This window comes from Plutella xylostella, chromosome 21, assembly GCF_932276165.1.
Source record: "Plutella xylostella chromosome 21, ilPluXylo3.1, whole genome shotgun sequence".
Classification (NCBI taxonomy): Eukaryota; Metazoa; Arthropoda; class Insecta; order Lepidoptera; family Plutellidae; genus Plutella; species Plutella xylostella.
The window spans coordinates 3,319,386-3,346,340 of record NC_064001.1 but is presented as its reverse complement, the minus strand read 5'-3'; the positions used below and the strand labels follow the sequence as shown (position 1 = coordinate 3,346,340).

Sequence of the window (26,955 nt, the reverse complement as noted above, 5' to 3'; positions counted from 1 at the left end):
ATGGAGTCGAAGGCTTTTACATAGTCCACAAAGGCTAGACACAGAGGCTGATTATACTCTTCGGTCTTTTGTATGATCTGCCTTACTGTGTAGATGTGGTCTGGTATACTCAAACAGATCCACGATGGGATAAATTAATTAATAAAAACAAGCTCAACCCTCGCATTAGGTAATGCGCGTCTTAGGATTTTATTTATTGTTTAAAACATATTTAAATGTTGATAAGTTATCCTTTTGTTAAAGTAAGAGTAATTTTAAAGTACTTAAGTAAAAATGTATTGTCTTTATTGTTTTTTTTTACTAAAGTACCCAGTTTTTTCGACCTCTGGCGACCCCCCTACAGAAGCTTCGCGACCCCCCAGGGGGTCGCGACCCACAGGTTGAAAAACACTGGTGTAGGACAAACAAACCTGACTCCGCCCACATGCCACTGTGAGCGGAGATGAGATGCTACCTGAGAAGGTCACGTTTATTTGCCCTAGACCACAATAACTGATTCTTTAATTTTGCCAAATGCATACCTTTTATTTTTCATTTGTTTCACCATAATTTACTCGGGTCTCCAAACATGCGTTTGAAATTGGCATTTGTACGAGCGCACATTCCAATTTCAAACGCTCTTCTTAGAAAAAATAGGAGGAAAGCTTGGGCCAATAGCAAGGATGCAAAATGTTTCCCTTTTATCAAAATACCAAAACTCACACTGCACCTACCTACAGATAACTCAACACAAACGCACCAATAGTCTGCTGCTCCAACTGCGTCCTGCTCTTAGCCAACTGCCCGTGGAACTGCACCATCTCGCCTCCCAACAGGGCTCCAAACTTGAACGCCACTTTACTCTGCACTCGGGCACGTAACCCATTTTCTAAACTACTTGATATAATGATAGTGACCTGCAGCTCTCGACGACTCGGTCATAAACTACAGGCACTATACCTTCAGTTGGACGACAGTCTGACATCAGGGATCCATGGAGCAGTGGATCTAGCCGCTGCAGCATATAGCCACAATACTCACAAGTAGAGTCGCATCGGGGTGGTGAGACCCCTCCCTGAAGCCCTGACAGGTTCCGGAGCTGTCGATGGCACGCTATAGTTCTGTCTTTCTCTGCACTCGGGCAGTTACAACACAAACTCACCAATAGTCTGCTGCTCCAACTGCGTCCTGCTCTTAGCTAACTGGCCGTGGAACTGCACCATCTCGCCTCCCAACAGGGCCCCGAACTTGCCCAGCACCTCTTTGTGCCACGCGTCGTATTTCAACGCCACTTTACTCTGGACACGAGCGAAGTCGATGACGACTGGCCCGTATTCTCGACGAGTGTCGGATGTGTCGAATGTTGTGCGGGACTTTCTGTTTTGAGATGATAGATGTAAGGTTGAGATTAGAATGGAGAGGTGCTTTGCCTAATAGCTATACATAGATTTCATTTAGAGCGTCGTATTTCATCGCCACTTTACTCTGGAATCGAGCAAAGTTGATGACGTCTGGCCCGTATTATCGACAGATATCGAATGTTGTTGTTGGTTGACATTAGAATGGGGACGTCCTTTTTAAAGTGTTTTCCGTCCTTTTGAGAGTCTTTAGATCCCTGTTAGAATAGTGAATCAAAGAGACTTTGGCTTTGCTAAATGACGTTTAAAAGTAAAGTATATCAAAATATTCAGAATGTTACTTACTTGATATCGTTCAGGCATTTCATCCATAGGGTGATGTCCTCCCCAAGACGGCCGTACAGGCTTTCAGGCTGCAGATCCCACAAGGCTTGGTAACTGTAAGAAAATAACAGATAAAATACAATTGTTGCTTCTTTTTGGTCTGGACAAATATAAAAATTCGCATGTTCACTGACACGAAAGAAGAATACAATTTATGATTCCCTAGTAAAAACTCACAGAAATGTTGGTTCGAATATATAATTTGTTATCGCCCGTAGTAGAAATGAAAACATTTCGCAACTGAAAAATTATTTAGCCTAACATTACCAAAACATTCAGCATGCATTTGATAACCATAAGCTTAACATCTAAGAGAGGGAGCAAAACAATACGAACGAAGTACAGTCAGCTGCATAAGTAGCTATACACTTTTGTACCTTGTCAATCTGAAACCGCCTATCCATTCATTGAAATATTGACGGTTTGTCAGTTTGACAAGGTACAGAAGTGTATAACGACTTATGCAGCTGACCGTATTGTTGCATTTACAAAGACATAAACCACACTCACCGAAGCCACTCGTCAACGTATTCGCGCACTTGCGATATCTTCTGTTCGATCGCGTCGTACGCGTTCTCCAATGGCGAGGAACCTCCGGGCAGTTTCGTCAGAAGATTCCGGTAGGTGGCGGCTTGGGCGCGCGCCACGCCCACTTGGTATCTGTAAGGTGATTGGATTGTTTATTATTTGCTAAGATGCTGGGTGAAACTAACGTTTGTTCGTAAGATGAGTTTACTGAGGAGTTTTCTTATGTCTGAAATACACAGTATAAAGGTATAGGCGGGGAGTGCGTAGTGTTAGCAGGAGTAGGTATTAAATGCAAACACTTACAGTTCAGTCCAGGTTTGTATATTGAACAAGCACACGCAAAGTCTATAGAATTTTAGAAGGAGAATGCACAAGCCAACAACACAGCAGAGATAGAAAGTTATAGCACTTAGGTATAAAGCATAGGCTAGTAAATAAGCAAGCTAGGTACACAGCGGAAAGATCGCGTAAACATAAGCAACAGCGGGCTAGCGTAAAGCGGCACAGGCTTCGCGTCGGAGTTGAGATTTCGACTGGCGGCGCACGGGCCGCGGAGGGCGCGCGAGGTTGCGCGGGCGCGCGGGGCAGGGAACCTGCCTCCGGACCGGTATCGGCGGCCGCTCGACTTGACCAACGAATAACTTACCTACGTATAAAATATTTTGTGCGTTCTCGATGTATCACGACAATTTATCCGTCGGGCACGATACGTTTGGTGTTGTACGATGTGTGTGATGTATGTGAACTTAGTATTAATGTTAGTAGGTATTGTATTTAGTAATAACAACTATACTTAATTAAACTAATATATATATAAACTAGTGTGTAAGATATATATTGTAAATATTATACGTAATACAATGTAGGTATAAGTGTAGGTATATACGGTACAGTGTAAATAGATAAGAATAAGTGAAATACAATATGTACCTAAACAATGAATGAAAATACAATTCAGTTCAACTGAAAATACAGTGAATGTATAAATGTAGGTAATAAAATCGGGAAGATACCTACATCACTCCCCTCCAGAGGCCGTCACTACGGACGATAAAAATCTGGAAAACGGACGTGACGACCAGAGCGAGTTGTCCGAACAGGATTTACTATTTTCTCTGGTGGTGGGTCAATAGTAGTAGGCAAGTTAGTTTTGTCAGTGAGTATGTAGGCCGGCTTAAGGCGGTCTACTGATACTGTGACATGTTTGCCCTTGATTAGTAATTTATATACCTTATCTCCTCTTTCGATAACTTCATGGGGTCCGGTGTATGCAGGTTGCAGTGAGCCTCGCAATGCATCGTCTCTCAGGAAAACGTGAGTCGAAGTGGCGAGATCCTTGTACACAAAAATCTTACCATGACCGTGACGTGAAGTTGGTACAGGTTGCAGCTTCTCGGCAAAAGAGCGTAGGCGGGCTAATAATTCTGTCATATCAGTACTACTGTCTACGCTATGACCAAAGAACTGACCTGGGAGTCTTAATGGCTCACCGTAAAGAAGTTCGGCGGAGGAGGCTTGCAGATCTTCTTTAAAAGCACTCCTTATACCTAGTAAGACTAGTGGAAGAGATTCGGACCAGTGACAGTTGCTGCGACACATTATGGCGGCTTTAAGTTGTCGGTGGAATCTTTCCACTAGACCGTTGCACGCCGGGTGATAGGCAGTCGTCCTCCGATGTTTGAAACCAGCTAGAATGGACAAATGGTGGAAGAGGGACGATTCAAATTGCCGGCCGCGGTCGGTAACTATATCTGTCGGACAACCAAATCGAGCTATCCAGCCAGATACTAACGCCTTGGCCACCGTTTCTGCAGTCATATCCTCAATGGGAATGACCTCTGGCCAACGAGTGAACCGGTCAACAGCTGTCAAGCAATATCGGAAACCACTTGACATTGGTAAAGGTCCAATCAGGTCGATATGCACGAACTTGAAACGTGCAGGAGGTAAGTTGTACGTACCTAACGGGGAATACACGTGTCGATTGACTTTAGCGCGCTGACAAAATTGACAAGCTTGTGACCAATCTCGACAGTCTTTGCGCATGCCTGGCCAAACATAGCGTTGTGCCACTAACTTGGCACTAGCGTTTGCACCAGGATGGCTAAGAGAATGAAGACTGTCGAATATTTGCTTACGCAAAGGCTCGGGTATGAACGGTCGTGGCGTCGGAGTACTGACATCGCAGTACAACTCCAAACGACTGCCAGGTATGTTCATTTTCCGTAGACGAAGTGATGATGATGCATCGTCCAGGAAGAGAGCTAGCTCTTGGTCGGAAGCTTGAGCTTGCGCTATAGCTTCATCATCGACGGTGGTAGCCTGCAATTCACTAACACGAGACAGTGTGTCGGCTACAACATTGTCCTTGCCGGCAATATACTGTATATCCGTAGTGAATTGCGAGATATAGTCAAGGTGCCTGTACTGACGGGGCGAACAGTTAGTTTTCCTCTCACGGAATGCGTAACAAATCGGTTTGTGGTCAGTAAACACTGTGAAATGGCGGGCCTCGAGCATGTGACGAAAATATTTAATTCCTTCGTATATAGCTAAAAGCTCACGATCGTACGGTGAGTACTTTTGCTGCGAAGAACTAAATTTCCGTGAGAAGAAAGCTAACGGCTGCCATGTGTCATCCTTGAATTGCTGTAATACAGCACCCATCGCTACGTCAGATGCATCGGTGATCAATGCGAGTTTGGCCTGACAATCTGGGTGAGCCAGCAATGTCGCACTGCAGAGGTTGGACTTGCAGTCCTCGAATGCTTGCAGTGAATCTCCTGTCAAGTTAACAGGGTGGGAAGCTTTAACTGAGCCAGTGAGCAAGGCATTCAGAGGAGCTTGTGTTGCAGCAGCTTGGGGCATAAATCTGCGGTAAAAATTGATCATGCCCAAAAATCTCCGGAGCTCTCGAACTGTGGTGGGCACGGGGAAGTTTTTGATGGCCTCTACCTTGGAATCCAACGGCTTCGTTCCTGCTGTGGAGATTTGGTAGCCAAGAAAGGTAACCTCAGACTTACCAAAAACACATTTCGACGTGTTGACAAGGATGCCGTATTCCTTCATTCTCGTGAAGAGTTGTCGGAGATGACTCTCGTGCTCTACCTCGTCTCTAGAAAACACCAGAAAATCATCGAGATAACAGTAGCAGAAGTAGAGTCCGCGAGTCATCTCATCCACGAAACGTTGGAAGGTTTGGCCGGCATTCCTTAGACCGAACGTCATGAAAGGAAATTCGAACATTCCGAACGGGGTGGTAATGGCGGTCTTCGGAATATCGTCCACGTTGACAGGGATCTGGTTATAGGCCTTGACCAAATCAATGGTAGAGAAGACTCTACAACCAGATATGCTGTGGGAAAAATCGTGTATATGCCTTACCGGGTATTTGTCGGGTATAGTTCGAGCGTTGAGAGCTCGGTAATCACCGCATGGCCTCCAACCGTTGTCTTTCTTAGGCGCCAGATGTAGAGGTGACGACCAAGAACTCTCCGATGGCCGGGCAGTACCGCTGGCCAACATTTCCTCGAACTCCTGCTTGGCGATTTTCAGCTTGTCTGGAGCTAATCTGCGAGGGGATGAAGAAACAGGGGGACCAGGTGTAGTACGAATGTGGTGTACAGTATTGTGTAGTGTCGTACGTGTCGTGCCAGATGGTCGAGTAATCTCCGGGAATTCAGCTAGAAGTTTGTGAAAACGCGTGTCACCAGTCGAGACCTTAACTGAAGTAATACTATTACATGTTAAGTTTACAGAACCAACAGTTGACAGAGAAGTGGTATTATCAATAAGGCGCTGATTGCGACAATCTACAATTAAATTATAGAACGACAGAAAGTCTACACCAATAATTGGTTTAGTCACATCAGCCACTATAAAACGCCACGGATAGTCTCTACGTAGTCCTAGGTTCAGGTTCAGTTGAGCAAACCCATAGGTATCGATGGTGGTACCGTTAGCTGCGCACAACTGGTAGTTGGTCTTCGCACGCCGTTCACGCAGGGCAGATCGAGGGAAGACGCATAGGTCGCTTCCGGTGTCCACAAGAAATTGTGCTTTCGATCTGCGATCTGTAACGAACAGGCGACCGGTGGAGCTGGGACAATCGTTCGTCGCCATCACTGATTGCCCAGGGAGTTTTCCGCCTTGTAGTCGCATGGGCGGATGCAGGTCTTCGCCCTGCTGCCGAACTTGCCGTGGTACCAGCAAAGGGGATGCTTACGGTAACTGGATTGTGACCTTTCCCTTGACCGAGCAGAATGACGAGTCTGTGCATGATTGTTCCTTGATCTGGAACGCGATCTGTGCGATTGCATGCTGAGTGCTCTTACTTGCTGCGTCAGTTCGGCTATTTGCTTAGCCATTTGGTCCATGGAGCTGCCAGGTGAAGTGTGGTGGGAAGTCGAAGCTACTTGCGGTGACGGTGGAACAACTTCATGGATCCTGTCCGCCAGGTCAGCAAGCGTCTCGAGCGAAGCGGTGGGTTGAGAAGCGAGGATGGTCTGGATGCTACTCGGTAGTCGGCTCGTCCAGATGCCAGACAGGAACTCTTCGGGTAAGCCGGGTCCAGCTAAGTTGCGAAGGTGCCGTAGAAAATGTGATGGCTTTCTGTCACCGATCTCCTCTCTATCCAGAAGTCTCTGCAGCTTCTTGGCCTTGGACTGAGACAAGGTACGTATGAGCTCAGTCTTCAGCTTCTCATACTTGTCCGTAGCCGGTGGGTTCAAGACGAGCTCCTCCACAAGATCTGCGTACTGAGGTTCTAAGTTGCTGAGGATGTGGTAAAATTTGGTCTCATCGCTGGTGATCCTCGACAGGTTGAACTGAGCCTCCATAAGTGCAAACCATATTCCAGGCTTCTCCGGCGAAAACTGTGGCGATTTTACGCCGACTCGAAAAATGTCGTGACGTGCGTCAGTGGAAACGCGATTTTTCGAACCGCCTTCTCGAACGTCGCCGGATTCTGCGTCATCATTGGACATTGTGCTTGGTGTGTTTTCCTCGGGGTCACCAGTTATAGGCGGGGAGTGCGTAGTGTTAGCAGGAGTAGGTATTAAATGCAAACACTTACAGTTCAGTCCAGGTTTGTATATTGAACAAGCACACGCAAAGTCTATAGAATTTTAGAAGGAGAATGCACAAGCCAACAACACAGCAGAGATAGAAAGTTATAGCACTTAGGTATAAAGCATAGGCTAGTAAATAAGCAAGCTAGGTACACAGCGGAAAGATCGCGTAAACATAAGCAACAGCGGGCTAGCGTAAAGCGGCACAGGCTTCGCGTCGGAGTTGAGATTTCGACTGGCGGCGCACGGGCCGCGGAGGGCGCGCGAGGTTGCGCGGGCGCGCGGGGCAGGGAACCTGCCTCCGGACCGGTATCGGCGGCCGCTCGACTTGACCAACGAATAACTTACCTACGTATAAAATATTTTGTGCGTTCTCGATGTATCACGACAATTTATCCGTCGGGCACGATACGTTTGGTGTTGTACGATGTGTGTGATGTATGTGAACTTAGTATTAATGTTAGTAGGTATTGTATTTAGTAATAACAACTATACTTAATTAAACTAATATATATATAAACTAGTGTGTAAGATATATATTGTAAATATTATACGTAATACAATGTAGGTATAAGTGTAGGTATATACGGTACAGTGTAAATAGATAAGAATAAGTGAAATACAATATGTACCTAAACAATGAATGAAAATACAATTCAGTTCAACTGAAAATACAGTGAATGTATAAATGTAGGTAATAAAATCGGGAAGATACCTACATCACTCCCCTCCAGAGGCCGTCACTACGGACGATAAAAATCTGGAAAACGGACGTGACGACCAGAGCGAGTTGTCCGAACAGGATTTACTATTTTCTCTGGTGGTGGGTCAATAGTAGTAGGCAAGTTAGTTTTGTCAGTGAGTATGTAGGCCGGCTTAAGGCGGTCTACTGATACTGTGACATGTTTGCCCTTGATTAGTAATTTATATACCTTATCTCCTCTTTCGATAACTTCATGGGGTCCGGTGTATGCAGGTTGCAGTGAGCCTCGCAATGCATCGTCTCTCAGGAAAACGTGAGTCGAAGTGGCGAGATCCTTGTACACAAAAATCTTACCATGACCGTGACGTGAAGTTGGTACAGGTTGCAGCTTCTCGGCAAAAGAGCGTAGGCGGGCTAATAATTCTGTCATATCAGTACTACTGTCTACGCTATGACCAAAGAACTGACCTGGGAGTCTTAATGGCTCACCGTAAAGAAGTTCGGCGGAGGAGGCTTGCAGATCTTCTTTAAAAGCACTCCTTATACCTAGTAAGACTAGTGGAAGAGATTCGGACCAGTGACAGTTGCTGCGACACATTATGGCGGCTTTAAGTTGTCGGTGGAATCTTTCCACTAGACCGTTGCACGCCGGGTGATAGGCAGTCGTCCTCCGATGTTTGAAACCAGCTAGAATGGACAAATGGTGGAAGAGGGACGATTCAAATTGCCGGCCGCGGTCGGTAACTATATCTGTCGGACAACCAAATCGAGCTATCCAGCCAGATACTAACGCCTTGGCCACCGTTTCTGCAGTCATATCCTCAATGGGAATGACCTCTGGCCAACGAGTGAACCGGTCAACAGCTGTCAAGCAATATCGGAAACCACTTGACATTGGTAAAGGTCCAATCAGGTCGATATGCACGAACTTGAAACGTGCAGGAGGTAAGTTGTACGTACCTAACGGGGAATACACGTGTCGATTGACTTTAGCGCGCTGACAAAATTGACAAGCTTGTGACCAATCTCGACAGTCTTTGCGCATGCCTGGCCAAACATAGCGTTGTGCCACTAACTTGGCACTAGCGTTTGCACCAGGATGGCTAAGAGAATGAAGACTGTCGAATATTTGCTTACGCAAAGGCTCGGGTATGAACGGTCGTGGCGTCGGAGTACTGACATCGCAGTACAACTCCAAACGACTGCCAGGTATGTTCATTTTCCGTAGACGAAGTGATGATGATGCATCGTCCAGGAAGAGAGCTAGCTCTTGGTCGGAAGCTTGAGCTTGCGCTATAGCTTCATCATCGACGGTGGTAGCCTGCAATTCACTAACACGAGACAGTGTGTCGGCTACAACATTGTCCTTGCCGGCAATATACTGTATATCCGTAGTGAATTGCGAGATATAGTCAAGGTGCCTGTACTGACGGGGCGAACAGTTAGTTTTCCTCTCACGGAATGCGTAACAAATCGGTTTGTGGTCAGTAAACACTGTGAAATGGCGGGCCTCGAGCATGTGACGAAAATATTTAATTCCTTCGTATATAGCTAAAAGCTCACGATCGTACGGTGAGTACTTTTGCTGCGAAGAACTAAATTTCCGTGAGAAGAAAGCTAACGGCTGCCATGTGTCATCCTTGAATTGCTGTAATACAGCACCCATCGCTACGTCAGATGCATCGGTGATCAATGCGAGTTTGGCCTGACAATCTGGGTGAGCCAGCAATGTCGCACTGCAGAGGTTGGACTTGCAGTCCTCGAATGCTTGCAGTGAATCTCCTGTCAAGTTAACAGGGTGGGAAGCTTTAACTGAGCCAGTGAGCAAGGCATTCAGAGGAGCTTGTGTTGCAGCAGCTTGGGGCATAAATCTGCGGTAAAAATTGATCATGCCCAAAAATCTCCGGAGCTCTCGAACTGTGGTGGGCACGGGGAAGTTTTTGATGGCCTCTACCTTGGAATCCAACGGCTTCGTTCCTGCTGTGGAGATTTGGTAGCCAAGAAAGGTAACCTCAGACTTACCAAAAACACATTTCGACGTGTTGACAAGGATGCCGTATTCCTTCATTCTCGTGAAGAGTTGTCGGAGATGACTCTCGTGCTCTACCTCGTCTCTAGAAAACACCAGAAAATCATCGAGATAACAGTAGCAGAAGTAGAGTCCGCGAGTCATCTCATCCACGAAACGTTGGAAGGTTTGGCCGGCATTCCTTAGACCGAACGTCATGAAAGGAAATTCGAACATTCCGAACGGGGTGGTAATGGCGGTCTTCGGAATATCGTCCACGTTGACAGGGATCTGGTTATAGGCCTTGACCAAATCAATGGTAGAGAAGACTCTACAACCAGATATGCTGTGGGAAAAATCGTGTATATGCCTTACCGGGTATTTGTCGGGTATAGTTCGAGCGTTGAGAGCTCGGTAATCACCGCATGGCCTCCAACCGTTGTCTTTCTTAGGCGCCAGATGTAGAGGTGACGACCAAGAACTCTCCGATGGCCGGGCAGTACCGCTGGCCAACATTTCCTCGAACTCCTGCTTGGCGATTTTCAGCTTGTCTGGAGCTAATCTGCGAGGGGATGAAGAAACAGGGGGACCAGGTGTAGTACGAATGTGGTGTACAGTATTGTGTAGTGTCGTACGTGTCGTGCCAGATGGTCGAGTAATCTCCGGGAATTCAGCTAGAAGTTTGTGAAAACGCGTGTCACCAGTCGAGACCTTAACTGAAGTAATACTATTACATGTTAAGTTTACAGAACCAACAGTTGACAGAGAAGTGGTATTATCAATAAGGCGCTGATTGCGACAATCTACAATTAAATTATAGAACGACAGAAAGTCTACACCAATAATTGGTTTAGTCACATCAGCCACTATAAAACGCCACGGATAGTCTCTACGTAGTCCTAGGTTCAGGTTCAGTTGAGCAAACCCATAGGTATCGATGGTGGTACCGTTAGCTGCGCACAACTGGTAGTTGGTCTTCGCACGCCGTTCACGCAGGGCAGATCGAGGGAAGACGCATAGGTCGCTTCCGGTGTCCACAAGAAATTGTGCTTTCGATCTGCGATCTGTAACGAACAGGCGACCGGTGGAGCTGGGACAATCGTTCGTCGCCATCACTGATTGCCCAGGGAGTTTTCCGCCTTGTAGTCGCATGGGCGGATGCAGGTCTTCGCCCTGCTGCCGAACTTGCCGTGGTACCAGCAAAGGGGATGCTTACGGTAACTGGATTGTGACCTTTCCCTTGACCGAGCAGAATGACGAGTCTGTGCATGATTGTTCCTTGATCTGGAACGCGATCTGTGCGATTGCATGCTGAGTGCTCTTACTTGCTGCGTCAGTTCGGCTATTTGCTTAGCCATTTGGTCCATGGAGCTGCCAGGTGAAGTGTGGTGGGAAGTCGAAGCTACTTGCGGTGACGGTGGAACAACTTCATGGATCCTGTCCGCCAGGTCAGCAAGCGTCTCGAGCGAAGCGGTGGGTTGAGAAGCGAGGATGGTCTGGATGCTACTCGGTAGTCGGCTCGTCCAGATGCCAGACAGGAACTCTTCGGGTAAGCCGGGTCCAGCTAAGTTGCGAAGGTGCCGTAGAAAATGTGATGGCTTTCTGTCACCGATCTCCTCTCTATCCAGAAGTCTCTGCAGCTTCTTGGCCTTGGACTGAGACAAGGTACGTATGAGCTCAGTCTTCAGCTTCTCATACTTGTCCGTAGCCGGTGGGTTCAAGACGAGCTCCTCCACAAGATCTGCGTACTGAGGTTCTAAGTTGCTGAGGATGTGGTAAAATTTGGTCTCATCGCTGGTGATCCTCGACAGGTTGAACTGAGCCTCCATAAGTGCAAACCATATTCCAGGCTTTTCCGGCGAAAACTGTGGCGATTTTACGCCGACTCGAAAAATGTCGTGACGTGCGTCAGTGGAAACGCGATTTTTCGAACCGCCTTCTCGAACGTCGCCGGATTCTGCGTCATCATTGGACATTGTGCTTGGTGTGTTTTCCTCGGGGTCACCAGTTATAGGCGGGGAGTGCGTAGTGTTAGCAGGAGTAGGTATTAAATGCAAACACTTACAGTTCAGTCCAGGTTTGTATATTGAACAAGCACACGCAAAGTCTATAGAATTTTAGAAGGAGAATGCACAAGCCAACAACACAGCAGAGATAGAAAGTTATAGCACTTAGGTATAAAGCATAGGCTAGTAAATAAGCAAGCTAGGTACACAGCGGAAAGATCGCGTAAACATAAGCAACAGCGGGCTAGCGTAAAGCGGCACAGGCTTCGCGTCGGAGTTGAGATTTCGACTGGCGGCGCACGGGCCGCGGAGGGCGCGCGAGGTTGCGCGGGCGCGCGGGGCAGGGAACCTGCCTCCGGACCGGTATCGGCGGCCGCTCGACTTGACCAACGAATAACTTACCTACGTATAAAATATTTTGTGCGTTCTCGATGTATCACGACAATTTATCCGTCGGGCACGATACGTTTGGTGTTGTACGATGTGTGTGATGTATGTGAACTTAGTATTAATGTTAGTAGGTATTGTATTTAGTAATAACAACTATACTTAATTAAACTAATATATATATAAACTAGTGTGTAAGATATATATTGTAAATATTATACGTAATACAATGTAGGTATAAGTGTAGGTATATACGGTACAGTGTAAATAGATAAGAATAAGTGAAATACAATATGTACCTAAACAATGAATGAAAATACAATTCAGTTCAACTGAAAATACAGTGAATGTATAAATGTAGGTAATAAAATCGGGAAGATACCTACAAAGGTGTAAAAATATTCATTCAAAAGCGAGGATAATTATGATTACAAATGGATTTTCATTCCGCCGATTTCAAAACGATGCAGTTCAGGTCCAACTGCTTTTCAAAGTATGTAATATAACTTGAATGAAATTGACGGCTTGGCATCCCTACGACCTAGATTATAAGATACCTCCAGATAAATACTAGAATATAAAATAAAATCAAACGTTATAGCCATAAAGTTGTATCAATAACGGCTCGGGACCGATTTTGTGTCGCAAATGTAAGACAGTACTGAGGCCCAACTTACTACAAGCCCTTACCTAGTGCTCTGCAGGCGCTGCTGGCTGGTGACGACGGCTTGCCACGCGAACATCTGCCGCATCAGCTGGAAGCGAGCCTCCTCCAGCGACGGGAACAGGTACATCTGCTGGTTCGTGATGCGGACTTCGTGGACCACTCGGGCGATCTAGAAAATAGTGTATTAGTTTATTGAAGACTGATACTTGAGAGATTGAGAGTAACGAAGTTGCCGATAGATTAAGCCGAAAGCTGAAGTGGCATAGGGCCGGCTATACTTGCCAAAGCGCTAAAAATGATTGACCCCGGTTGAGCATTCAATGGCGTGCCTCGGGATAGTCAGTAGAGGCCTCTGTCTAGCCGTGATCTATAATGACGCTTTGAAAGTTTGGACTACATAAATTAGGATAATTTTAGGTGGTAAAAGCAATCTGTTTGGAGTAGTGGTCGAATGGGGACACTAGATTGTAATACATGGTTTCAGACAGGACAAGTCAATGAATCCATCTCACCTGAGGTTCGCCACCAGGCTTATGAGTCGGTTCGGCGGGCGAGTAGGTGTCCATAGAGAGGTCCATCTCGTTGGCCTTCCCCAGCAGGGCCATGGTCCACGCCTCCACGCCGGACTGCAGACGAGCCGCTAGGCTCTTCTCCACCTGGAAATAAGGGTTAGATTAGAGAGAGAAAGAAAGATTTATTTGATACACTGAAACAGAACAATAAAAACGGAAGAGCTTTCAGCTGGCCCTTTTATGGTGACCTTAGTTGAGAGTGAGAGCGCGGGCAAAACATCCATAGTATGTGTAATCTTATAAGTTTCCAGTTTTTGTATACGGCTTTATACATAGAAAGCCACGTTAGCAGCCCTCTCACACATAGGCTAGCGAATTCTGGGTTACTTTCTACAGCAGAACTCACTAAAAACTAGCTCGCTAATATCTAGATTACACTACCGCCAGGCAGGGGCACGTCTCTAGCGAGCGTCCACTCTTCATATACAGGGTGTGTACATAGTTCACTACAACAGTACCTCTTCGTCCAGCCGCTGCACCCACAGATGCAGGTTGCTGTACTGCCGCAGCGACAGCTCGTCGATGGCTCGCTGCAGGCGACTCAGTATGTCCGCCAGGCTGGTGGCGGAGTAGGGGCAGGTTTCCAAAGAGCGAGCGTCCACGGAGATCTGCTCTTCTACTGCTAGGAGGTCTTCCACCTGTGGGAATCATGGAAAGAGTACATGGGATTAAATTGTTTGACCAATGTGCTGAATAAACTTTTTCTGTCTCTCGGAACGGGGCGCAACGCCGTTATTGGTCTATAATCAAGGATGCAATCAGAATCTTCCTTTGCTTTCGTTAAAAAAAGCAACATTGATGGCCCTTATGTTTCTTCTTTCATTTACAACAACTCTTCTATCAAATAGCAAAGTTAACAAATTGCTAGTGTTTTTTTAAGGTTGCTTAGAAATAAGCTACGAGAGAATGAGAAAACCCTATAAATTTGATAAGAAACCTAGCCCAATATAGCAGTTCTACTATGCAGCGTGTATGTCACTCGCATGACATCCCAGACTCATTAAAATACATTAAATGTGTATAGCAAAGATAAATAATTTTATACTATCTAGAACACATACCTTCTCCTGGAACAGCAGCACCACCTCGCTCAACCTCTGCACATACGGGTCCAGTTTGTACGACTCCCACACCAGAGCCATACCCTCGGACACCTGGTTGAGCACGTCGCGACGGAGGCCCGCGACCAGCGGGATAATGGACGCTTTGTCGCGAATCTGTGGATGTTGGAGCCGTTAGTATGACCAATTGCTGAGTGGGTTACCTTTTCTGTAATACTAATTATGTATTTTGCTTGTTTAGATTTAATTAGGAAATGCATAAGAAGTAGAGAAGAGAAGGAATTATTGAGTAAATATTGTAGAGAATAGGTGCAGTGCAATGCGATAATAGAAAAAAACGATCGTTATTATTATTGTTTTAAGCAATAATTTACGCATGATACGTATACAGATACAGTGCTGTGATTGATAGATTTAGTGGCGACAAAAATTAAGGTTGCATAGAAACTGTTCGTATACATGCAATTATTCTGACATCACTTGACGATGAGAAATAATTAATTAGGTGTTAAAGCTATACAAAGCTTGCATGGCATAAAATCATATTCGGTAACGTAAACAAATAAAATCTTAGTACCAAAACAGCTCCAGCAAATAAGGTGAAAACATAAAATATGTATTTTACATTCTCCATGCATTCAAGAAACAACTTCTACCTTCGTATGATTCCTATTATTTAGCTGCACAAGTAAAAACGCATTGCGTTAGTGTCACACACTCAAACATTGTGAAAGAAAACAGTTCGCTAGTCTCCTTTGTTGTGTATTTCGTGAAATCTAGATTTCTTCATTATTAGAGCTAAGGATTTTTAGACTGAAAAGATAATAGTGATTCTTTACTACATTAATCTAAAACACACAGATATTTGAAGACTATTTAACTACTGGAAACCACTTTCTAACACTCTTTTACCCATAAACTGAGATGCAATGAGTAACTCACAGTCAATTGACCCATGAAATGCCAGCTTACAGGTATTTTCGTCAACCGAAGGTTTTCACGAAATGTACGTTGTTTGTAGACGTAATATTCTATGACTGTGGATGAATCGTTGCCGTCAACGTATTTCACAAAAGTATTTAGAAATCCCGAGCTCTCATAATAATATATCAAAAGTCAGTGTGAAACAAGTGCTCTGTAAGAAAAAAACATGGTCTAAAACGGCTACAACTTACCTTTTCCAAGGTGCGTTCATAAGTGCGGACGCTTTCAATAAGCGAGATTGCGAATGGATACAGCTGGTTTGCTTGGTGAGCTTTGTTGACGATGGCCAATGGGACTCTGTGGAAAATGTTACAAGTTTTAATAAGTTGCATTTCAAAGCTTGTTTATCAAAGCCCTTTTTGATCACAGATGTAATAACTTTGGATCTTTATTCGCCGCTTGTGGTGTTTATCCGAAATGGATGAAAAGTAAAGTCATAACATAGAGAATTCATCATTTGTGACTATGTACGTATTACCTAGGTAACTTCAAAATACGTTAAATCTATCCTCACCTGAAGCCCAAGTTCTTCAAGTTCCGCACTTCCTTGTACAGGGTGATAATTTCAGGCAAAAAGTTAACCTTCAGCTTGAGAATAGTGCCCGTCTTGCTCGTGCGAGCGCGAACAGATTCGATGGCGAATATTCGGCCGGAAACTCCCAGGTTGCGTTGTTGTACCTACATAGTAAAAACAAGACTTATTTCACTGTGATTCAATGACAAAATGTAAGCATGATTGTCATACACGAAAAAATAAGTACATTATTATGACATTATTTAGTATTTTTACATTAGAGAAGTTACTTGCTGCACCCTCTACACGGGTTCGTTATCACGATAAAGTGACAGCTGAACCTGTGTAGCGGTAGGTGGTGGCATATTTTATACTAAAAAAGACACATTTTCATATTGTCATTTTTGTATTTTTATGTTACCTTTCGAGCCCAATCATCGAAGACTTCCTGCGTGTCGAGCTTGAGTCGGAAGCTGTCACCGTCAGCCTTCAGCTTCTGACCTTCGATATGGTTCTCCCAGCCTTTACCTGTACAAAAATAGTTGCTAAATTTAGTTAGGTACTCTAATATACTACTGCACTACATGGCAACTTGTAATCAATACAAGAGAGTATTTCAAGTAGTATTTCGAAGAGTACTGATATGATGATTGTCTTGTACAGCATGATTACAGCGAGTTAGAGCGAGACACAATAACTTACCAAGCACGTCTTCAACCCTCTTCAGGTAGGCAGTGAGTTGGTGGTCGATCTGTTTGGCCCAGATGATGGAGCCAGCCACCGGTGGCAAGTCACGCACCAGGGATAGGCGACTGCACTTCGATTGAGGGTATTGCACCTGTGTGGGGAAGGCAAGAAATGAATGTTAGTACATGCGTTTGTTATAAGTCTGAATACACAGTTTATCAAAATATAATACATAACGAGATAAAATGCTATTTACTTCTATAGTGTCATTGTCATGTCCTTTAACAATTCTTAATACATATTTTTACTCCGGCATACCAAAGGGAGAATCCTCTTTCGACGAAGATGAGAGTGAAACCATAGAATAACAAGTACACTCGTTATTCTATGGTGAAACATAACGTCGGGTGAGGTCCATAGGCGATACAGATATTCGTAATCCGTGAGTAGTTCCACCGTCAGTTGTAGCGCTAGTGTCGCAAAAATCACCCTACTATAGTTGACGCTTATATACGGTCTAATGATGATGACGTCACAAACGTACCTTGAACTTCTCATGCAGCGCCTCGATGTCGTCCTTCACTCGCTGTATGAGCTGCGTCTGGTATTCTCTGATGGCGCCGCGGATGTGTGGACGCACAAACAGCGCGTTGAACCGGGAGAAGATGCGGAACATCTCGTTGGCGTTTTTAGCTGTGCCTAGTTGGTCGCGCAGGTGCGCCGTGATTCGGGTTTCGACACGGTCTGTTCGGAAACGATAATATACGTTAAAGAAAGAAAGACATCTTTATTTTCTGAATATGGGTATGAAATGAGATAAAATGAGTGAGCAAATTTTAATGTTGTTGTCTTGTTGTCCTAAGTTAGAACGAACAGACATGATAACAGTTTTACGTTGCGCTAGCTCACATCAAGCAGCCTCGATTTTATTTTATTTTTATGATGTATTGTCTTATGTGTTAGTGCGACTGCTACTGAAGTAGACAAAAATACTGCACAATACAAGCTATAAGCCCTTCTATAAGAACAAAGGTCTGGATTAATCTTTACATAATTCAGATACGTTTGTTCTTCTCTTCATAGTAAATTCAAAGGTAAAACTTACCGATCCTGTCCTCATAGCGGCGCACGGCCGCCTCCCATGCGTCGCAGCCTTCACGCGAGATGTCCAGGCAGTCCACCTCTTTCACGTTCTCGTATGCCAAGTTCACCTGTTATAGAAGAAAATATGCTTTTAGAATACAACTGTAGTAGTGGTGCATTGCTGCAACTTTCAGCTGGAAAATATATCACACAATGTAACCCTTGGAATAGCCTTACTTTTAACTTTCATAGCTAATCCCACAGTGTATTTACTCATCTTACATTGATCAAGCTATTTACGTAATCTCTATCAATCTTAGAGGTTGATATACGCTTTTTATAAATGCGCTGAACAGCGTCACACTCTAATATTTTTGTTGTCTTTTACAGTGTAACACAAAAAATAGGCTTAAATAAAATAAGCATTCTCTACTATACTGACCTCAGCGATGGCGTTGGCATCAGCGGCGTCCATGGGCAGCGAGTGCGGCTGCGCGGTCTCGTTGCCGTCGCCCGCGTCGCCCGCCACCACCGTGGCTCTGGGACGGAGCACCTGGGAAATATATCTAGTTAGTTATCATCATCATCAGCCAATAGTAGTCCACTGCTGGAGGTAGGCTAGTTAGTTATCAATTGTAAAAATATAGGTACAGTTGTCCAAAATTAATAATGCACATGCAGATCTTTACACCCGAATCATTAAATCGTAAGAGCCTAAAAAAAACACTTGCATTTTGCACCTTGTTCGAAAGAAATAGGAGTCAGTATCATGTGTCACATAATCGAAAACAACCGATCTGTCAAAGATTTCTATGCGCATTATCAATTTTGGAGCACTGTACATAGTATACAAGGCATGGATTAGTAAGTTTTCCGTCGAGCTGTAAAACTTTGGTCATTTATGATCTGAGTCTTAACGCATGTATGCTGCTACCTAAATTATAAACTTTTGAACACAAAATGGTGATAGCAAAAACTAGTTAGACTAGGGTGAAAGGATTGGCCAATCAGAATGACTGGTACAAAATATACTGATTGAGATTCATGCTGAACCAAAACAAATGTGGTTTAGCATGACCATTGTTATAGGACGGGAAACTACAATCTTACTAATTCTACTTATAAATCCAAACTGGGTAGGTTGGAAGAAATTACTTCTAGGCAATAAGCCCGCCTTTGTATACATACACTACCTTTAACTCTTATTTTTGTAACCGTGTCTATAGTATACAAAAGTGTTTGTAAATAAATAAATAGTCTCCATACCCTCAACATGACGGTCCTGAGTTGCTCGTGGTGGCGGCGGAAGCGCCTCATGTGCTCGCAGCGTGCTTGAAGCCGCTTGTGAGAGGGAGAGACCCGCCACACCATCTTGAGGTGCTCGTCGCGCTTCTTCTTCACTATGTCTCTGTGGGTACGAGTCGTTTTTGTAAAACATATTTATAGGTAATATGTATGTGAGCGAGCGAGGCATTGAGCCATCTGTCTCGCTCGCTCATATCGCAAAACTAAGGCAATGTAAACGTCTATTCATATATTCTTCTGCGTTGACGGCTAGAGTGTATGATAGTGTTGAAAGGATTACCCAGCAAGCGTAGGAAACCCATACGTCAGATATAAAAAGTACAGTCAGTACTCAGTACAGTTCTCCCATATTAATAATGCGCATGCAAATCTTCGCAAACTGTCGTATTCCCGGAAACACCCGAATCATTGAATCGTAAGAGCCTTAAACAATGCACTTGGATTTTGCACCTTTATTGAAAGAAATAGGAGTCAATATCATGTGCACATATTCGAAAACAATTCGGGCTATCGGCGGCTGTCATCAATCAGTCAAAGGTCCTTCAGTCCTTGACAGTCAGTTCTGTGGAATTATATGTATAGAGCTGTTATTACACATTGTTCTTGGTTTTGTTTTCAAATGTGAATTTAAAACCCAAAAGACCAAGTTTGTAATTGTAATATTAATGTGAAATAATCAGTAATGTAAATACTTTTGAACTGAAATTTTAAAATTTTAATGTAAACCTGTGTTTGAAATCCATTTTTATTAATGTGAAATGATCAGTGCTGTAAATACTTTTGAACTGAGATTTTAAAATTTTAATGTAAACCTTTGTTTGAAATCCAATTTTCTTCTTATAATATAAACCTTGTGTTATTCAAACCTTCTTTCATCCATCTTACATCAGCTTCAGTAAGACGCTGAAAAGTACTGTAACATTTTCGAAGTAAATTTTAATATTATGACAATATTATGAATTATAGAATAATATTTCGTTACTGATAAATCAATATCTCTTTTAGCACCAAATACTTACATAATTCTACTAAAATTGCATGAAGAAAATGCACTTAACCACTCTAAATACATATAGTTTTCTAACGCTCGGGAAAAACGGCCGTTGCCGAACAATGACGAAGATTTCTATGCGCATTATCAATTTTGGGGAACTGTACGCCATTTATGATGGCTCTCTTGACAGTTTGACTTGTGTTTTGAGGCTATAAAAATACAGTCAATACATCATTCATGCTCTCTTTGACAGTTTAACTTGTATTTGAGGCTATAACAATGCCTAAACTCTTGGATGCTCTTTTTAACAGGCTTACGTGATAGTGATGACGACTTACCGCAACAGTCCCTGCAGTTTCTCATACTCGTCGTCCCAGCAGGAGAACACCTCGAAGCACTGGTTCATGACGCGCTCGAAGTCTTCGAACGGGATGTGCATCAGACGACGGGTGCCGAGGACCTGGAAATATGTGTGTATATGTATAATCTGTAGCAAGCTATTGCGAATGTTAATTTTTGCGACGCTCAGTTGTTTTTTTACTATTTTTGCTCACCATAGACGTTATTTCAAATCTTATCTCTATTTAATGTAATGAATTGTAATGTTTGAATGTTTACGTGTTTGAATATTTATGGACAAATACGGCGCGTTTTCCTGTTTTTCATAGATTGTTATTCCTTGGACAGTGAAGTGATACTGACAATGTGGTAAGCTGTTTTATTTCATTTAGACCTCTTATGAAGGGTAATGGTGAAATCGAGTAGGCATATAATCTATTCTTTAATACATTTAGTAATGAATTATGTTTTTAAAAGGTTTACCCTTTGGTAACCTTCCTACATACCAAAAAATCTTAAAAAATATCATTTGTATGTTACCTTCAGCAGTTGTTGCCCGAGGTCCCTGGAGATGGCCTCGACGAGGCGCAGGCCGCGCTGGATCGGGTACTTGGTGGAGCGGATCTTGCGCAGGTGGGAGAAGATCTGCTGGACTGCCAACCTGACGAATGATAACGCAAGTAAGTAAACTAATAAGCTGTGGAAACTTGCACCAATTTTCTACCATACCTAACCTTTAATCATCATCATCAGGTCGTTTGATACCTGAACAGTGACATAGGTCTCGAAGAGTAGATTTCCACTGTGACCGGTCTTGTGCCACGCCTTCGACTTCGTGCCAACTAGTTAGTAATACAAAAACCTTTGTAGCTATATGCCATGAGTGCTTATTAAATATATTTTGGTAGTCTCTAGCATCTCACACTGCTGGACAAAGGCCCTCTTATTTTTATTCCATCCAACATTTGTCACATCTCTATTTACCTGTTGACATTCTGCCACAGTGGTCGAGGAGCAAAATGTGACCTTCTGTTATACGTGAGTTAGGTATATTGAATCACATACCTGATCCTCTCAAGCTCAGTAGCGCTCAGCAAGTCGTTAATCGGGAAGTCCTTCATCAGAGGGTTGTAATCTGAGACGGTGGCGAGAGCTTGCTTCAAGCCGGTGTCGGTGTCGAAGGACACGGTCGCATGGAAACGCTTGCCGTACTTGAGGATCTCGAGTGTTAGCGCCACCTGGTGGGGAAATTGGGAAGGGTTTGTTAGGAGATCTGTACTGATACCCATAGTGTAGAGAGTGAAAGTTTGTAAGATTGGGGTAGGTAAGGTAGGGCTACTGAAATAACGTAGAAAATGCTTATAGCATTAAGTCCAGCCTTTGTACACTTAGGTTTATACTTGTGCAATAAATAAATAAAAAAACTCAATTTTTAAGTTGGACGATTTTATATGTGTCTGTCCATTCAATAGTAAATATTTATATTAGGAATCCTAGCAATAGTAGGAACAGTTCTTACCTCAATACTTTCCCTTTTCTCCTGAATCCGATGTAGGGCTCTTTCAAGGTTCAGCCAGAACGATATTTCCTGCAGGGCGGTCCCGTTCGACGGATCTCTATCCAATTTGGTGACCTGTTAAGCAAATATATCAATTAAATACTTACTTCAATGATTATTATGATTGACAACATTTTGATTTTAATTCCCTTTAATGGCATACTTCAATACAAACATTGTGGTATGTATACATCATCAGTGAATACATTGGATAAACCATACCTTTTGGATTTCCTTGATCCATCGATTGACGCCGTTCTGCAGTTGGTTGAGGAATGTCGAGTCTTCCACTTTATCACCGAAGTCAGCCACGCGTGGCTTCCGTCCCTCGTCAGCGGCCCTGAGGATGAAGCACCATTTATGTAAATATTCACCACACAAAACTGAGAAAAATCTTTCACACACGGCATACAGCCACAAAGAAAGATTGATTGATTGAGAAAAATCTAAACGGCGGGATAACTAATGAATGTGAATTTATAGCGAAACCTTTTCCAGCCTGCTTCTTCCATTTAGAATATCGGTGATAATAGAGCTGGTAAATCGTGAAAGTTTTAGTTACCCAAACAGATTGTAGCTGACCACATAGGAAGGCTCTTAAAATGCGCCATCATAATAATATACAAAGGTACAGTTGATAAATCCCTTCATGGGCTTCTTTTAATATAACCTAAAATCCAGCCTGCTAAATGAACTTACATTACACTCCTGACTCCTGAGATCCAGCAGTGGATCACTATTGGCTGATAACAACAAAGACAATTCACATACCTCTTGATGACAGCGGCCACTAGCGGGTGCACAGGCAGCGTGATCTCCGGGATGTCGATGTTCTGCTGCAGATGCAGTAGCCCCATCTCCAGCTCCGCTATCTTCTTCTCCACCGAGGGGGCCATCTTGTCTCCGTCTCTGTTGGGATGAGGAGCAGTTAATACTTGGATGATGATGACTGTGATGTGGCATTGCTGTTGACATGCCCAACTATAGTGCTTTTAATGGGAAATTTAACTGCCTCTGTGGTCTAGTGGTAGAAGCTTCGCTTCATGACCCAGAGGTCCCGGGTTCGATTCCCGGGTGGGACCATCAATTTGTGTTTCTAAATTGTGGTTCTAAGTTTGGTTAGGACATAGAAGGCTGATCACCTGATGTCCGAAACAGTGAAACGATCCATGCTGTCGGATGGGCATGTAAAGCAGTCGGTGCTGCGCCTAGCTCTCTCCAGTCGTGTCGGTCAATCCGTCCCATTGGAGAGTGATGGAACAGAGAGTGCTCCTGTGTACTGCGCACACACTTGGGGACTATAATCTACTCCTGCGTAGATGGATGATGGCTCAGCGTGCTATGGAGAGAGCTATGCTTGGGGTTTCTCTGATGGATCGTATCAGAAATGAGGTTATCCGTCAGAGGACTAAGGTTACCGACATAGCTGTCAAAATATGCAAGCTGAAGTGGCAGTGGGCTGGTCATATCTGCCGAAGAACCGATAACCGTTGGGGTAGACGAGTTCTCGAGTGGAGACCACGAACAGGCAAACGCAGCGTGGGGCGCCCTCCTGCCCGCTGGCTGGACTGACGACCTTAGGCGGGTGGCGGGTAGTGGTTGGATGAGGAAGGCCGAGGACCGAGTGTTGTGGCGCTCCTTGGGAGAGGCCTATGTCCAGCAGTGGATGATTATTGGCTGATAATGATAATGAATTGAGATTGGCCGCCGTGGTCGAAATTCGGCTAGGAGGACAATGGGAAATTCAGATAATGATGATTTAGGCCATATTAAGACAGTGTAGTATGTAGTAGTAGTGCACAAGAGAGGTAGGAAAGCATGCACAGGATTGCATTAATTTAAAAAGCAATATCTTCCAGGTTCTGTAGGGTGAAACTATAATTTACTCTAAATAAGTAAAAATTAAAATAATTTTGATTTTATGTTCATCACATAATCTTGCATTATCAGTCAGAGATAAAATTCTACTGTACAGTCATCAGCTTACACATTAGTTTGTACCTTGTCAGAGTATAAATTACAAAAGCTGACTGCAAACCTCCAATAGTGAAGAGGCACTTGAAGAAGAAGATTCTATATTCTATTGAATTTAGAAAAGGTAAAACACTGTTTACTGACTGCCACCACTGCATATTCCCTTACCTATCAGCCCTGCCACTCTCCTTCACATAGCTCTTGAAGAAAGGAGCCATGGTCTTGCTGATGAACGCATGGAGGGTTTCGTACGGAGAACCGTCGGACAAGTTGATGAGACGGATCTGACTGTGGATGGACTTGTCAGCTTCGATGACGGCCCCTCGCTTGATGCAGACAAACGCAGCCACTCGAGGTGAAGTGAAGTGCACCTGTAAGAGATTGATTTTATTACCTGATGCACAATGTCTGTGTTTATAAAAGTTATTTGTATGATTATGAAAACACTAAGTTAACATTATTTTATTGATAGGAAAATCAAATATACTTAAATCTGGATATTCTAAAACAGGCTCTTAATCTAGTTAAAAAGAGATGTTATTTGATATAGTCAAAGGTGATTTCTTTTGCATAGGCATCTCAGGGAGTTCCTCAATTTTGGTGATGATGAACAGAAAAAGCAATAGTCTAAAGATTTCTTCAGATTTTTGTAGAGCAGAACTAAGATTCTACTAAAAACTAATGGCTAGATTAGTTACCTCATTGTTGATCTGGTAGCTGACAGCTTCCTTCTCCTCCTCACCTTCAGTGGGCTGCTCACTGTCATCTTCTGTAAAGTTAATACTTTATAAGTACACTTATTTACAGTATATTTACATAATTAAATAAATGTAGAACCAGTGTCTACAATTTATGTGTTTTTAAGCCACACTGCGAAAGTAGTATCACTTGAGGAATTTAATTACTAATCTACATATTAACAGCATATATTATACCTAATAAATAGGCATCAAATGGAAGATTTATAAATGCTCCTCTGCAGTTCTACTACCAAAAACTTATTTAGATACTAAATTTTGCATGTGTTATTTGAATAACTCAGCTGCAATACCACATTATGTCTGAAACTAGTTTTGAGACACAAAAGGATTTTCCCCTCTTGACCCTGGCTTTACTAACACTTTGGGGTGTAAAAAAGTTGTATTGTAAGTAAAAAATATGCTTCTAATATTTAGCCCTAAATCACATTCATAAATGTGTCTGCATCTAGACAGAGATTCCCAAAGGTATCCTTACAATATAATTATTAAGATACTTATTGTTTTTTTACTATTACACTTTTTTCTGCTTGGTGCATGAGAGGAATAGCATGGTAGGTGCATGATGACATCATCACCCCTACCAAAACAATCAATACCAAAAGCAGAACTCAATTATTTGAAGACACATTAAAGACACTTACATATATTCAAATGGCACAATTGCAAACGACGGTAACTAGACGGTAGAAGTACAAATGAAAAATTATTGGAGAGAAAGTTTTCCGATAAGAAATGCGGCGTTATTATTGTTACCTTTTGAAGAGAATCGCTGGACGTACAAAGCCGAGACTTGAGGGTCCGCGATAAACTTTTTGATGCAGTCTTGGTTAACTTTTTCTTCCAAGGCAGCATTCAGTGCCGGTGGAACAATGTCATCTTCAGGTAAAAGTACCGTTGCAGCTCTGCGCAAATAGTTGGCGAAGTCTTGAAAGTCAACCGCGACAACGTTTTGCGCCTCCGGAGCGTTTTCGCTCCCGTCTAAGGAGTCTCCCATGATGTTTTGCGGGAGTTTCCTTTAGTTTTAGCAATCAATAAATAGGAATAAAATACGGCTGGTGGCCAGCCGGAGCAGTCGATTTTGCAAAAGTGAATGAGTGAGTGAATGAAATGAAATGTCAAAGAAATCGAACGAATGATGTCAGTTATGTGTCATCCACTTCCAACTCATTCATTACTCACAGATAAGAAATTTATAGAGATGTGAAAATTGTTTCGGCTTTCGGCTAGTGATACATCAAGTTTTTTTTTATTTCTCCCCTTACTGCATAGAATGCAATCTACATGTTTAAACATTGTCCAAATCGATTTAAAACTAGGACGTGACTATCCGAGCCGTCCTTGTTACTTTGTTTCTTATCAAATTAGCGTTAGCAAGGAACATAACATTATACTTATAAATACTTATCTGAGAGAGTTAGCAAGTTAAGTTGCAAAGGAACTTTGGTAAGGTTAAGAATGTTAAGGCTGAGTCCACGACGCACGCCAGTCTTAGAGAAGTATTAGGTATGTTCCTTGCGCCGCCGCCCGCCGGTCTAATGGTTTGTCAGTATACTGAATACCTACTGATAGAAAAGTAACAGAATTATAGGTAAGTACCTACCTACTACGGAAGATGTGTGGTAGATCTGTGGGTAGAAGTGTATTTGGCAGCTGTCTCATGCTCATGCTAGGTATATTTTACAATTTTTATAGCATTGCCGAATACCGTGATTATATTATTATTGCTCATGGAGATGGTCCATACATATTATTATCCATAACTCCACAAGAGCTACTCTACAGAATAATAAAGGCCGTAGCATAGATGGCCGTAGTCTATGGTTCACAGATTCCAGCGACACCTATGGGGTTTGTCTTGAACTTCTACAATACCGTAGAAGACTTTCATATTATTATAGGGACAGTCCTAACATGTCGGGAAGCCATCCTTTTTGCAGTCGTCGTGGTAAGTTTATAAATACACAGAGGGCGGAGTTTCGTAGTTTTGACATTAAATTTTATTTATTAAATTATTTTGTATCAGCATCCATGTTT

The 26,955-nt window shown here is 43.3% G+C and overlaps 1 protein-coding gene across 6 annotated transcripts in view; it reads right to left on the bottom strand.

The window, feature by feature from the left end:
• Nucleotides 1-26,028, bottom strand: part of LOC105386059 (dynein heavy chain, cytoplasmic) — a 73,118-nt gene extending 47,090 nt beyond the window's left edge. For 5 of the 6 annotated variants that reach the window (XM_048628774.1, XM_048628770.1, XM_048628772.1 and 2 more), the window contains exons 1-24: nt 25,675-26,028; nt 24,859-24,929; nt 24,329-24,531; nt 22,958-23,095; nt 22,409-22,526; nt 22,148-22,261; nt 21,694-21,866; nt 21,169-21,289; nt 20,628-20,749; nt 19,257-19,398; nt 18,433-18,543; nt 18,013-18,118; nt 17,452-17,651; nt 16,923-17,058; nt 16,642-16,748; nt 16,221-16,384; nt 15,898-16,003; nt 14,723-14,878; nt 14,120-14,299; nt 13,602-13,745; nt 13,113-13,258; nt 2,232-2,381; nt 1,683-1,775; nt 1,142-1,356 (exon numbers count right to left, since the gene is read on the bottom strand). In XM_048628774.1, coding sequence (XP_048484731.1) covers nt 1,142-1,356; nt 1,683-1,775; nt 2,232-2,381; nt 13,113-13,258; nt 13,602-13,745; nt 14,120-14,299; nt 14,723-14,878; nt 15,898-16,003; nt 16,221-16,384; nt 16,642-16,748; nt 16,923-17,058; nt 17,452-17,651; nt 18,013-18,118; nt 18,433-18,543; nt 19,257-19,398; nt 20,628-20,749; nt 21,169-21,289; nt 21,694-21,866; nt 22,148-22,261; nt 22,409-22,526; nt 22,958-23,095; nt 24,329-24,531; nt 24,859-24,929; nt 25,675-25,915 — 3,457 coding nt within the window. In that variant the 5' untranslated portion in view covers nt 25,916-26,028. Of the gene's footprint in view, nt 1-739; nt 806-1,141; nt 1,357-1,682; nt 1,776-2,231; nt 2,382-13,112; nt 13,259-13,601; nt 13,746-14,119; nt 14,300-14,722; nt 14,879-15,897; nt 16,004-16,220; nt 16,385-16,641; nt 16,749-16,922; nt 17,059-17,451; nt 17,652-18,012; nt 18,119-18,432; nt 18,544-19,256; nt 19,399-20,627; nt 20,750-21,168; nt 21,290-21,693; nt 21,867-22,147; nt 22,262-22,408; nt 22,527-22,957; nt 23,096-24,328; nt 24,532-24,858; nt 24,930-25,674 lie in introns of all 6 variants that reach the window. The other variant, XM_048628771.1, reaches the window with a different exon arrangement.
• Nucleotides 26,029-26,955: the final 927 nt, after the last annotated feature.